This window comes from Carlito syrichta, unplaced genomic scaffold (assembly GCF_000164805.1).
Source record: "Carlito syrichta isolate Samal-C Ts95f unplaced genomic scaffold, Tarsius_syrichta-2.0.1 Scaffold307214, whole genome shotgun sequence".
NCBI classification, from domain to species: Eukaryota; Metazoa; Chordata; class Mammalia; order Primates; family Tarsiidae; genus Carlito; species Carlito syrichta.
This window is the reverse complement of record NW_007251310.1, coordinates 984,588-997,825: the sequence shown is the minus strand read 5'-3', so window position 1 is coordinate 997,825 and position 13,238 is coordinate 984,588. Positions and strand designations below refer to the sequence as shown.

Sequence of the window (13,238 nt, the reverse complement as noted above, 5' to 3'; positions counted from 1 at the left end):
GAGGGGCATACCTCATCAACAAGGGTACCTGCATAATCAATGTTTGTATACCTAACCTTGAATTGTACCCCACATCTTTATAATTTTTTTAAAAGAGACCAAAAAAATAAAAAATAAAATGAAAAAAGATTGATTTATTGTCCAGCGTGGTGGCTCATAATTGTAATCTCAACACTTTGGGAGGCAGAAGCGAGAGGATTTGCCTGAGCCCTGGGGTTCAAGACTGACCTGGGCAACGTGGTTAGATGTTAAGCAATGTTAAGCAATATTTTTGCTATCTCATCTCTAAAATTGAAAAAAAAAATTAGTCAGGCATGGTGGGATACACCTATGGTTCCAGCTACTTGAAAGCCTGAGGCAGAAGGATTGTCTTGAGTTCAGCAGGTTGAGGCTGCATGGCCTATGAGTGTGCCACTGCACTCCAACCTGGGAAATTGAGTGAGACTCAAATTTAAAAAAAAAAAACTGATTGTAGGATTTTTCTTTTTCTTATCTTATCTTTTTTCTTTCGTTCTGTTTGTTTGTTTTTTTTTTTTGAGTTGGGGTCCCACTCTGTCACGCAGGCTGGAGTGAGTGGTATGATCTCAGCTCACTGCAGCCTTGACTTCCTGGGCTCAGGTGATCCTTCCACCTCAGCCTCCCGAGTAGCTGGGACCACAGCACTCACCACTAGGTCTGGCAAATTAAAAAAAAAATGTTTTTGTAGGCATAAGGCTCACTATGTTGCCCATACTGGTCTTGAATTTCTGGGCTCAAGCAAACCTCTTGCCTAGGTTTCCTAAAGTGCTGGGATTATAGGCATGAGCCACTGCATCTGGCCTGATTGGTAGAATTTCTCTATAATCTCTAAATTAGTCCTTTGCAGGTTAAATGTGTCACAAATATTTTTCTTTCTTTCTGTTTTATTTTAGAAGGCAGGATTTATTGAGAGGACAGAAAAGTTCCCAGAGGGGAGGGGACCCGAGGGGGTTGCCCCAAATATTTCCTTGTACTCTGTAGTTTTTCACTTTCTTTATGAAAGATATGTATAAACTATATGTATGCACATATATTTATGTATTTATTTTTTGAGTTGGAGTCTCACTGTGTCGCCCAGACTGGAGTACAGTGGCCGCTCCCAGCCACCGCAGCCTCAACTTGCTGGGCTCCGGGGATCCTTCCACCTCAGCCTTCTAAGTAGCCGGAACTACAGGCGTGCGCTACCACGCCCGGCTAATTTTTTGATATATTGTAGAGATGAGGTCTCGCCAAGTGCTCAGGCGGGTCTTGAACCCATGGGCTCAGGCAATCCACTCACCTCAGCCTCCCAAAGCATGGGATTACAGGCTGAGCCACCGAGCCCGGCTCATATATTTATTTTTATATTGACTTTATATCCTGCAATTGTATTGATTCCTATAAATTGCCTGTAGATTATTTTGGATTTTTTACATATACAACCATATGTGATCAGTGACAATTTTGTTTCTTTCTGTCTACTGCTTATACCTTTTATTTTATTTTTGTCTATTATATCAGTAGGACCTCTAGTACAATGCCGGATAGATGTTGTGTTAATTTCTTAGGGCTGCTGTAACAAAGTACCACAAATGGAGTACCTTAAAACAACAGAAATGTATTGTCCTACATTTCTGGAGGCCAGAAGTCCGAAATCCAGGTGTTGGCAGGGCCATGCCCCTCTGAGACCTGCAGGGGACTTCTTCTCAGCTTCTTCCCAGCTTCTTCCCAGCTTCTTCCCATCTTCTGCTGGTCTGCTGGCAATCACTGGCTTTCCTTGCCTTGCAGTAGCATAATTCAGTCTTTGCCTTCGTTCTCACATGGTGTTGTCCCTTTGCCTCTGTGTCTTCCTTATTTTTAAGGACACCAGTTATATTGGATTAGGGGCCCACTCTACTCCAGGATGACCTCGTCTTAGCTAATTGCATTAGTAACTACTCTATTTCCAAATGAGGCCACAATCTGAGGTGATGGGATTAGGACTTTAACACATTTTTAAAAATTTTTGTTTTTTGTCAGGATCTCACTCTGTCCCAGACAAGATCAATGGTGTGATCTTGGCTTACTGCAGGCTTGACCTCCTGGGCTCAGAGTAATCCTTCTACCCTAGCCTCCCTAGAAGCTGGGACTACAAGCGCACACCATCACATCCAACTAAATTTTTTGATTTTTTGTAGAGACAAGGTCTCCCTATGTTGCCTAGGCTAGTATCGAACTCCTGGCCTCAAGCAATCCTCCCACCTCGGCCTCCCAAAGTGCTGGGATTTTAGGTGTGAGCCACCATGCCTGGCAACGTATCTTTTTTTGGAGAGATTCAACAAAATTCAACTCATGACAGATGTGATGATAGTGGGCATTTTTTTCTTTAGTTGGATAGGGTCTCACTCCATCACCCAGGCTGCAGTGCAGTGGCACGCTCACAGCCACTGCAGCCTCGCCCTACTAGGCTCAAGTGATCCCTCTGCCTCAGCCTGACAAGTAGCTGGAACTACAGGTGTGTACTACCATGCCCAGCTAATTTTTTTATTTATTGTGGAGATGAGGTCTCACCATATTACCCAGGCTGGTCTTAAATCCCTGGACTCAGGCAACGCTTTTGTCTCAGCCTCCCAAAGTGCTGGAATTACAGGCTTGAGTCACTGTGCCTGGCAGCATGCTGGGATTACAGGCTTGAGTCACTGTGCCCGGCAGCATTTGTTCTTGATCTTGGAAAATTTTCTACTTTTCCCATGAAATGTGATGTTTGCTATGGTTTCTTAGTAGATATTTGTCAGATTAATAAAGATCCTTTTTGATTGTCTGAACCCAGAAGGTCAAGGTTGCAGTGAGCTGTGATCCTGCCACTGCACTCCAGTCTGAGTGACAGAGTAAGACCCCAATTCGAAAATAAAATAAAATAAAATAAATTTCCTTTTGTTTTTGGCTTGGCACACTCTTTAAAGATCATGAATTTTTGAAATAAAATTTTATTTTTTATTTTCATTTTGTAGAGACAGAATCTCACTCTCACCCAGGCTGGAGTGCAGTGGTGCAATCATAGCTCACTGTAGCCTCAGACTCCTGGGCTCAAGAAATTTTCCCACCTCACTCTCCAGGACAACAGATACATGCCACCAGGACTGGTTAATTAAAACAAATTTTTGGTGGGGGGAGATGGGATCTCACTATGTTTCCCAAGCTAGTCTTCAACTCCCGGTCTCAAGCGATCCTTCTGCCTCATCCTCCCAAAGTGGTGGAAATATAAACATGAGCCACTGCACCTGGCTGAAATGAAATTTTAATTTGAAATTTATCAAAATCTTTTTCTATATCTAATAAGGTGATCATATGATTTTCTCTTTTAGTCTATTGCTATAGTGAATTATATTTATTTTTATGTTTTTCAAAAGAGAATTTCATCCCCCCATTTTTTTTAATTTTAAAAATGTGGGGTACAATTCAAGATTAGGTATACAAGTGGCCATAGTGCAGGTAAAGTTTGGGCCTCCCTTTGACCCCCACTTCATCTGGTTTGAGATCAAGTACTCTTACTGAGATCTCCAAATATTAAAAACACAATAACTGAGTTTTCTAGCTTGGGTTCTGTTTCTTGGTTTCACAAGTGTGATGGGTTTGTGAAAATTCGCTATGCTATATCCTTGTGATATGTGTTAAAGTTATAAAAGGCCATTGGCTCAGACTGAATTCCTGCACAAGACCCAAAAGAGCAAACCCAAATGGAGCTATTCATACCACAGTTGCACACTACCAAGTTAAAACTAAACTCTTTACCTGACCTTCCAAGAAATCAGGAGAGAAATAATAACCAAATCCCCCAACAGTCCAGTTTTAGGGGTAAAGCAAAGGAAGTTCTCTTTGCTTTACCCCTACATGAAAAGTAACTCTGAAACAGCCAATCTGCTTTTAGTTTTCTGTTTGTGCTTTCCTTTTCTGTCTACAACATCAAACTTCTCTGCTTGGGTCTTTGGGACACTTGTTCTATCTTAAAGAATGAGATGTTGCCTGATTCTAGAATTGCAAGTAAAAGCCAATTAAGATCTTTAAATTAGTTGTAACTTTGTTTTTTGACACATATAATTATCTGCATATATCTTATACTTCAGTACAAAGTTGAAAGAAACACAACTAAATTCCTATTTGAGAATAGATGCTCTTCCATTTGAAGGATACCTTGGGGCCCCACTCTCCACTCACATTCACCTCCTGAGAGAGGTGAAGATCTGGGTTGCTAAGATGGAAGCAAGGTCAAATCTTTGAGTGGTACACAACTGACACAGTGACACACTTAAAATTCTTGCAGGTTTTTTTTTTTCTCTCCAGAATTCTGTATATTAGTTTTGCTTTTCAGTGATTCACTCAAGCCAAAAAAAGAGTTCATGTTTAGCATTCTATAGAGAGATTTTGGAAGATTGTCTTCCAGGTCGTCTAAAACCTTTACATCTGGTTTTTGCTACCTTTTTTTTAGCTCTGAGATTCTCCAGTGTGAATTTTGACGTGTTGAGATAGTCTAAATAATTCAATATCTCCCCTTTTACAAGACCTGCAGAATTGACCTACTAAGCCTGCAGAATTGATGCAGTCTTACATTCTGCCTTGAAAATACGTTTCCATTCTTCACAGTTTTGTTCCCAGCTGGAGTTTTGGGTTTCAGTCTATTCATTCAATTTGAGAAGAACTGACATCTTTTCCATTTTCTCCCTTTCAATCCAGGACCATCGTAAGCCCTTCTATTACTTCAAGCCTATCTTATCCTTCTTGGATAGGAGTCTGTGTGATTCTGTAATTTTCTTCATCTAAGTCCCACATATTTCTCATTACAGTTACTTCTAGTTGTTTTATGTTTTTTGTTGTTGTTGCGATTGTTGCTATTGTGAATGGAACCTTTTTTTTTTTTTCATTCAAAAATGAACCCGTGCAGCAACAGGACCTCTACCATCCCGTTCGGCTGTGAGACTCTATGGTTTTCTGGGTCTATGAGAACGTTCCACCCGTGCCTGCATTTCCCGAACATAACAGCAGATGGCAACCGCGAGTCATCTAGCAGAGGGCTGCTCTATCTCGCCTTTGTTCTCTTCTCGATGGCCACTACGCAGACGCAGTCGCCCGAGCCCCGTCCCCGCCCTCCCGGCCGCGGCCCCGCTCGGCGGCGCCGGCGCAGTGCCGTGCTCCGTTCACACGCTTCGGGGCCTGCAGGCGCCGCGAGTTCCGGCCGTCGTCGTCGCCGCCGCCGCCGCCGCTGCTCCCGAGGGTCGGTTGCGACGAGTAACGGCGCCAGGACGAGCCCCGCGTCTTCTCCTCCGCCATGTACCCGAACTGGGGCCGCTATGGCGGAGGCAGCCACTACCCGCCGCCGCCCGTCCCGCCGCCGCCGCCGGTGCTGCCCGAGGCCGCGCCGGGGCCCGGGTACTCGAGCGCGGCGCCCGCCTCCTCCTCTGGCTTCCTGAGTTTCCGCGAGCAGCACCTGGCGCAGCTCCAGCAGCTGCAGCAGATGCACCAGAAGCAGATGCAGTGCGTGCTCCAGCCCCACCATCTGCCGCCGCCGCCGCCGCTGCCCCCGCCGGTGCCGCCCGGGGGCTACGGGGACTGGCCGCCGCTGCCCCCGCCGCCCGCACCGACCCTCAGCTACCAGAAGCAGCAGCAGTACAAGCACCAGATGCTCCAGCACCAGCGCGACGGGCCGCCAGGCTTGGTTCCCATGGAGCTGGACTCGCCCCCCGAGTCTCCCCCTGTGCCGCCTGGGCCCTATATGCCCCCGTCTCAGTCGTACATGCCCCCTCCCCAACCGCCGCCCGCCTACTACCCCCCGTCCTCCTCCCAGTCCTACCTGCCCCCGGCTCAGCCGTCCCCTTCGCAGTCCCCACCTTCCCAGTCCTACCTGGCGCCCACCCCTTCCTATTCCTCCTCCTCCTCCTCCTCGCAGTCCTATCTGAGCCATTCCCAGTCCTACCTGCCCTCTTCTCAGGCATCGCCTTCCCGCCCCTCCCAGGGCCATTCTAAATCCCAGCTCCGAGCTCCGCCACCCCCACCCACCCCCTCTGGGAGTAAGTCGAGTGTCCAGCAAGAGCCTTTGGAGAGCGGGGCCAAGGGCAAGGCTACTGAGCAGCAGCAAGCCACCCCGGAGCCAGACCCCTCCACCATGACTCCACAGGTAAGGAGGCGTTTTCACCTAGAGGGCCAGCGTCAAGAGGCCTCGGGCTCGAGCCAGTTCTTAGCCTGATTCCAACACACGACTAGCAGACACTCCAAAGGGTGCCCTGAGAGTCAGACGTGACAGTCCAGATTTTTAATGAGCTAAATGTGGGTTACTAAAAAAACAAACAAAAAACAGTGTTTGAAGACACTAGACACCATGCAGTGGTGGGGTCTCTCAAGAGTTATGTCTCAGATACGTTCCTTGTTTTCCTTTCACCAACCTTTTAGATATTGTTGCAAAGGGTCTTTTTTTCTTCTTTTAAGTTTCTTTTCTCTTTCTCACGTAGAAAGGTCCAGGAAGACCTTGATTTAAAATTGTGCTTTAAGCTAAAATTTCCACTTGAGAGGCAGCATAAAAGAGAAGATTCTCAAATGACTGACACATGAATATATGTAAGCCTGATGACCATTTGGCTTCTTTAAAGAATATTATTTTAGGGCCAGGGCTAGCTGTCCGTTTCCTGAATTAAGATGTCTTAGCAAATGAAGGGTGGAAGTCTTGTCTTTAAGAACATCCTAGTTACGCATATAGGAATATATACAGTACATAAGAGAATCCCTAGACTTACTCTTTGGGCATCTGTTGGTCCATTTTAGGAACTGACCCATACATCCTTTTCTCATTACTTAAATGTAATTTTTAAAGACGTGAGCAATTTACTGTATTTCCTTGTCATTACCATTCACTCCAAAGTAACAATCTTGAAATTTGGCCAAGTTTTTTTAAAAAAAGTTTTGGGATATCTTTTCGTGAGACAGCCAGTCCTCAAAACTTCTGTTTGAAGTGATGCTTCCCACAAAACAGTCAGAGATTGACAGGGTAGCAGTAATATATGAATTGCCCCTTGAGAGGGAAGGGAGATAACTAAAGTGGAATAAATAATTTGTTACGGTTTCCTAAAATAGACCCTTTTAGCAATTACTATTTACCTTAGTTCCACTTGGGAAAAAAGAGAATCTTGTAATATAAAATGCCAAAGTTTCCTTATAAACGATTTCCAAAAGATGGAGATGCAGTATTGTAATTTTATGGTGGTTTGGCATTAGAAATTAAGACTAGCAAGTTATTTTAAGAAATGATGCTTGGCACATCATCTGGAGAAAACACTTGGGATGCTGAGATAAAATAGTAGAGTAGTGATTCTGTTGGCTTACACCAAATTTGTACCATCCCACCAGGTTATTTTCCCAGATTGCTCTTAATAGAGACAGAATTTCTGTCCCCTTTCCCACCACACTCTTAAAAATGTGTAGTACTTTTGTTGCAAACACGCTCAGAGTTAGTCCAAACCAAAATAAGCCATTTATATTCTCATCTCTAGATTTTTTCTGACCTTATAGAAAGACAAATGAATTGTATTCTTGGCTTTGTTTTGGAGGGGTATGTGTGTGTCAGATTGGACCTTGATATGTATACTTACCATGAATGCCACACTTTTACTTTTCTGTCTTTGTGCCCCTATCTGTAATGAACTTCTTTCAATGTCTTGAATATTCATTGCCTCCAATTCTTTGATGAGAGGCGGAAATAAAGCGGTAGAAGATGAGGTTTTTTTTTTGTTTTTTTGTTTTTTTTGAGTTGGAGTCTCACCCTGTCGCCCAGACTGGAGTGCAGTGGCCACTCCTGGCCACCGCAGCCTCTACCTGCTGGGCTCCAGACATCCTTCCGCCTCAGTCTTCCGAGTAGCTGGAATTACAGGCACGCGCTACCATACCCGGTTGATTTTTTGATTTATTGTAGAGATGAGGTCTCGCCAAGTTGCCCAGGCGGGTCTCGAACCTGCGGGCTCAGGCAATCCACTCACCTCAGCCTCCCAAAGCGTGGGATTACAGGCTGATCCACCGAGCCCTGCGAAGATGAGTTTTGATGGGTATGCAAGAAGAACTGTGTATTCCTGTGGCTTTCTTACCTCTGTCTAGAATTCATCCCAACTTCCTCAACCCTCTCTTTCCCTTTAGAGTTGTATCACTTTCAAGGCGTATCTCAAATATCAAGGTCTCCATGAAGCCATGCTTGGTCTCACCCATCTGCTTTGGTTCTGTTCTTCAGATTGTAAATCCCTTGCAGACAAGGATTGTTTTGCTTATCTTATCACCTGTAGCACCTAGGACAGTGCCTTGCAAATCACAAGCTTGCCACAAAGATTGTTGAAAAAGAGGCTCTTCCCTGTAATCCCAGCACTCTGGGAGGCTGAGGTGGGAGGATCACTTGAAGCCAGGAGTTTGAGACCAAATTGGCCAATATAGCTAGACACCATCTCTACAAAACATGTGAAAAACAAAATTAACTGGACATGGTGGTGCATGCCTATGGTCCTGGCTACTCAGGAGACTGAGGCAGGAGGATCACTTGAGTCCAGGAGTTGGAGATTATAGTGAAATATGATGGTGCCACTGCTGAGGCAACAGAGTGAGACCCTGTCTCTTAAAAAAAAAATTGTTAAATAAGATGAGTGTTGTCATGTTCTAGGTAGGATACATTGGTTTATTAGATGATAAGCATTTCTTCATGCCAGTACCAATCTGACATTCCTTCTACGTACTACTCTTTGATTCCTATTTTATTTTTGGAATGTGTCATTCAAAATTTTTATGATGAAAGATTTAAAATACACACAAAAAAGAGAAAATGGTGTAATTCTCTGTATATAACCATCATTCTGATTCAACAACTATCAGGATTTTGCTATGTTTATTTCACCTAGGCATTTTTTATTTATTCATTTAGTTATTTAACTTTTTATTGTAGAGGCGAGGTCTTACCAAGTTGCCTAGACTGGTCCCAAACCCCTGGGCTCAGGCAATCCTCTTGCCTCCACCTCCCAAAGTGTTGGGATTACAGGTGTGAGCCACTGCACCCAGCAACCTTTTTTTTTTTTTTTTTGAGTTGGAGTCTCACTCAGTCGCCCAGACTGGAGTGCAGTGGCCGCTCCCGGCCACCGCAGCCTCGACCTGCTGGGCTCCAGCGATCCTTCCGCCTCAGCCTTCCGAGTAGCTGGAATTACAGGCACGCGCTACCACGCCCAGCTGATTTTTTGATTTATTGTAGAGATGAGGTCTCGCTGCCCAGGCGGGTCTCGAACCCGCGGACTCACACAATCCACTCACCTCAGCCTCCCAAAGGCGCGAGATTACAGTCTGAGCCACCAAGCCCGGCTCCAGCAGCCTTTTTTATTGTCACCACTAAAAAGATTTTCAAGCAAATCTTAGCTCTTATGTCATTTCATCCTTACATTCTTATTTAGGTACCTTAAAATAAAAAGGGCATTAGATAAACATCTAACAAAGTTAGTATCATCTAATACTCTGTCCATTCAGATTTCTTCTATAGTCTCATCATACTAACAGAATTAAAAATAATTCCTTGGTATCATCCATGTTAAAATTCTCCAAATTGACTCAATAATGTTTTGTTGGTTTATTCAAATCAGGACCTAAACAGAATACAGAAAATATAGGTGAGTTTCTCAGTTTTGGCACTATAGACAAATTAGGCAGGATAGTTCTTTGTTGTGGGGGGACGTGTCCTGTGCATTGTAAGGTGTTTAATGGCATTCCTAACCCCCACTCACTAGATGCTAGTGGCAGCCCCCTGTCTTCCAACCAAAAATGTTTCCAGACATTGCCAGATATCCTCTGGGGAGCAAAGTTGCCCTCAGTTGAGAACTCCTGATTTAGATCAGTCCCTGCTATTCTCTTTTTCTAATCATGCCCTTGAACTTGATGAAAAATCTGTCAGTTGTCCTAAAGAATGTCCCTCATTCTGCATTTGTCTGCTTTCTCATGGTGTCATTTGACTTGTTCTTCTGTTTTCCATGTTTTTTGTAGATTAGACGTTAACTCTGAAACTGCTTAAGTTCACCCTTCTTTTGGCCAGTGTATTTCGTAGGTAGTGGTGTGTATTTCACTTGTGTCCCATCATGAAGCACACAACGGCTGGTTGTCCCACTGTTAGAGATGCCAAGATTGATCAGTAGATTCAGGTGGTGACAGGCTAGTCCCTCTGCTGTAAAGCTTCCCATCAGTCTTGCATCTTATGTTTCATCCATTAAAGGATGAAAATTATTTCTGAAAAAAAAATATTTTTTCTGAGAAAATTATTTCATTAGAGGTTACAACCTGGTGATTTTTTTTCCTTGCCATTTTGTCCACATTTGTCTGTGTGGTATTCTGTAAAGAAAAATGTTTACTTGTGAATCAGGGCTATTTGATTGGAAATACAGTTCATATAGAGAAGACAAGCCAATTCTTGATGTACTTCCATTTATTTTCTAGTTTTTCAAGTGAAGCATTGATGATTTAATGAAAAGTGTCTTTTTGAAGAATTAACTTTTATGTGTGTTTAAAGGACTGACTTATTGAGGTAAAGCTATTGGCTTTGATTAGAGTTTTTAGGTGTGTACTCTATTTAATGTTTAAGTATTTTGACTAGCAACTGTGTGCCAAATAATGTACTTAGTACTGGAGATGCAGTGGTGAAGAAGGTAGACGTGGTACTTGCTCTCATTGACTTGTTCCAGTTGGGGGTGAGAAGACATTTGTTAAGTTATTAAGACAAGAACTGGGTGCTATGGGGTTATAAAATGTAAACTATCACCAGACTGTTCCTCAAGGAACTGGAAAAGGGGAGTTGTTTTTTAAAGGTACCATTGTATTCACAGTGCCTTGCACAGGGTAGGTAGAGAACAAATGTGACTTAAATGATTGGATATAGTTGAGAGCTCTAACCTAATTGAAGAGGCCTCCCTTTGTAAAGTGATGTTTTAGTGAAACCTAAAGAATGAGTGGGAATTAACCAGATAGAGTTCAAATAATTTAAGTTCAATAAGGGTCACTGAAAGTACTGAGAGTGGTAGACATGAACCTAATTAGGGAAGGCCTACAAGGATTTTATTCTAGGGGCAATAGGAAGCCTTTGAAGGGTTTTATGTAGGTGAATGTCACAGATTGGTATTTTTAAAAGCTCACTCTGCTTGCAATGTGGAGAGTGGAATCAAAAGGAGCAAAAGTGATTTAGTGAATAGTTTTGAAGTAATCCAGACAAGAGTTAATGGGGTTCAGACTTGGATGGTGTTAGTGGAGATGGAGAGATGTGGAAAGACCGGAGAAATACTCGTATTTAGCTGCTAGAATCCAGTTGGAGATTGATTAGTCATGAAGAGCATCAAGGATGATTCCTAGGTTGCTGGGATGGGTTACTGGGTGAATGGTAGGCCCATTTACTAAAAGAGAATAACCTAGACGAGGAGGAGGAGGAAGAACAGGTCTGGGGATGAAGGGAACATGAAGAGTTAGGTTTTAGACATACTGATTTTGAGGTCCTTGAGACATAGACTCCAAGTGGGGATGTCTAGCTGGAAGTTAGATACAGGTCTACAGCCTAGAAGCAAAATCTGGGAGACATGGTAGATTTGTGAGTCATCGGCGTAAAAATGGTATTTGAAGACAGAAATAGATGAAGTCTCCCAAGGAATGTGTGTAGGATAAGAACAGAGGTTACAAGACATTGACCCTAGTCCCACAGAATAGCAGCGTCTAAGGGAACCAAGGGAAGCGAGGCCAAATAGGTAGATGGACAGTCAGGACAGTACAGTACCACAGAAGTGAAGACTTCTAGGAGGAGTGAATGGTTGGCTGTGTCGAGTGTAGCTGAGAGGTCAAGCAAGATAAAGACTTCAAGTTCTCTTTTGTACTTGCTGACATGTAGATTATTGTTGACCTTGGCAGGAGCAGTTTCACAGGGACTGAAGCCATATTGCATTGATTTGAGGGGTGATGGAAGGTGAGGAAATGGGTATGTTGAGTATAGACAACTTTCAAGAAGCTTGACTGAAGGAGAGTGAGACTCGTGAGGGAAGGAGCTGGAGGAAGAGGTAAAATAAAAGCATTTTTAAAAATGTGGAGACTAAACTAATCTGGTGATCTGAATTCCTACAGTAGAGTGTGAATCTGAAAAATACTTAAAATAAGTTTTTGTTTGTTTTTTTTTGAGTTGGAGTCTCACTCTGTCACCCAGACTAGAGTGCAGTGGCCGCTCCCGGCCACTGCAGCCTCGCCTGCTGGACTCCGGCGATCCTTCCGCCTCAGCCTTCCGAGTAGCCGGAATTACAGGCACGCGCTACCACGCCCAGCTGATTTTTTGATTTATTGTAGAGATGAGGTCTCGCTGCCCAGGCGGGTCACAAACCCGCGGGCTCAGGCAATCCACTCACCTCAGCCTCCCAAAGGCGCGGGATTACAGGCTGAACCACCGAGCCCGGCTTAAAATAAGTTTTAAATAAATTTCTAGACTAGTAGTTCAGTTCATTATTTTACTGAGATACCCCCTCTTACTTTAGGATATATGACATAGAACACTGTGTTGTAGGCATTTATAGTAAGGAGCCTGGATGGGGAAGATAATCTTCCAAAATTAACCCTTTGCACTCGGATGTCCCCTCTCAGGGTACATAAAGAGATTGCTGGTGATTATACTGGACAAACTTATGCAAGCACACATTTTCCAAAAATGTGTATTTCCTTGAAGTTTTCCCTTCAAATTGCACTTAAAAGCAAGTAAAGAGATGGAATATATACTGAGATACATCTAAAAAAAAAATCACCTTGCATTAAGTAGAAAGAGAATGTGTGAAGTACTTTTACAGTGGACCGGACACTCCTTTGTAACAGAAAGAGACACTCCTTTGTAACAGAAAGAGACATTCCTTTGTAACAGAAAGAGTGTTTGTATAAGAAAGGCAGCTGTGGGTATACCCTTTGTATCATGTGGCATAACAATCCCACGCCTTGGGAAGCTGAGGTGAGTGGATTGCCTGAGCCGGTGGGTTTGAGACCCGCCTGGACAACTTGGGGAGACCTCATCTCTACAATAAATCAAAAATTAGCCGGGCGTGGTAGCACACGCCTGTAGTTCCAGCTACTTGGAAGGCTGAGGCGGAAGGATCGCCGGAGCCTACCAGGTCGAGGCTACGGTGGCCAGGAGTGGCCACTGCCCTCCAGTCTGGGTGACAGAGTGTGACACTCCAACTCAAAAAAAAAAAAAAAATGAA

The 13,238-nt window shown here is 43.8% G+C and overlaps 1 protein-coding gene across 1 annotated transcript in view; it reads left to right on the top strand.

Moving 5' to 3' along the window:
• Window positions 1-5,166: 5,166 nt before the first annotated feature.
• The window catches only part of YLPM1 (YLP motif containing 1), a 64,387-nt gene continuing 56,315 nt past the window's right edge, over window positions 5,167-13,238 (top strand). Inside the window, exon 1 of the mRNA XM_008064171.2 lies at window positions 5,167-6,145. Within this exon, the coding sequence (XP_008062362.1) occupies window positions 5,300-6,145 (846 nt within the window). The 5' untranslated portion in view covers window positions 5,167-5,299. The remainder of the gene's footprint in view (window positions 6,146-13,238) is intronic.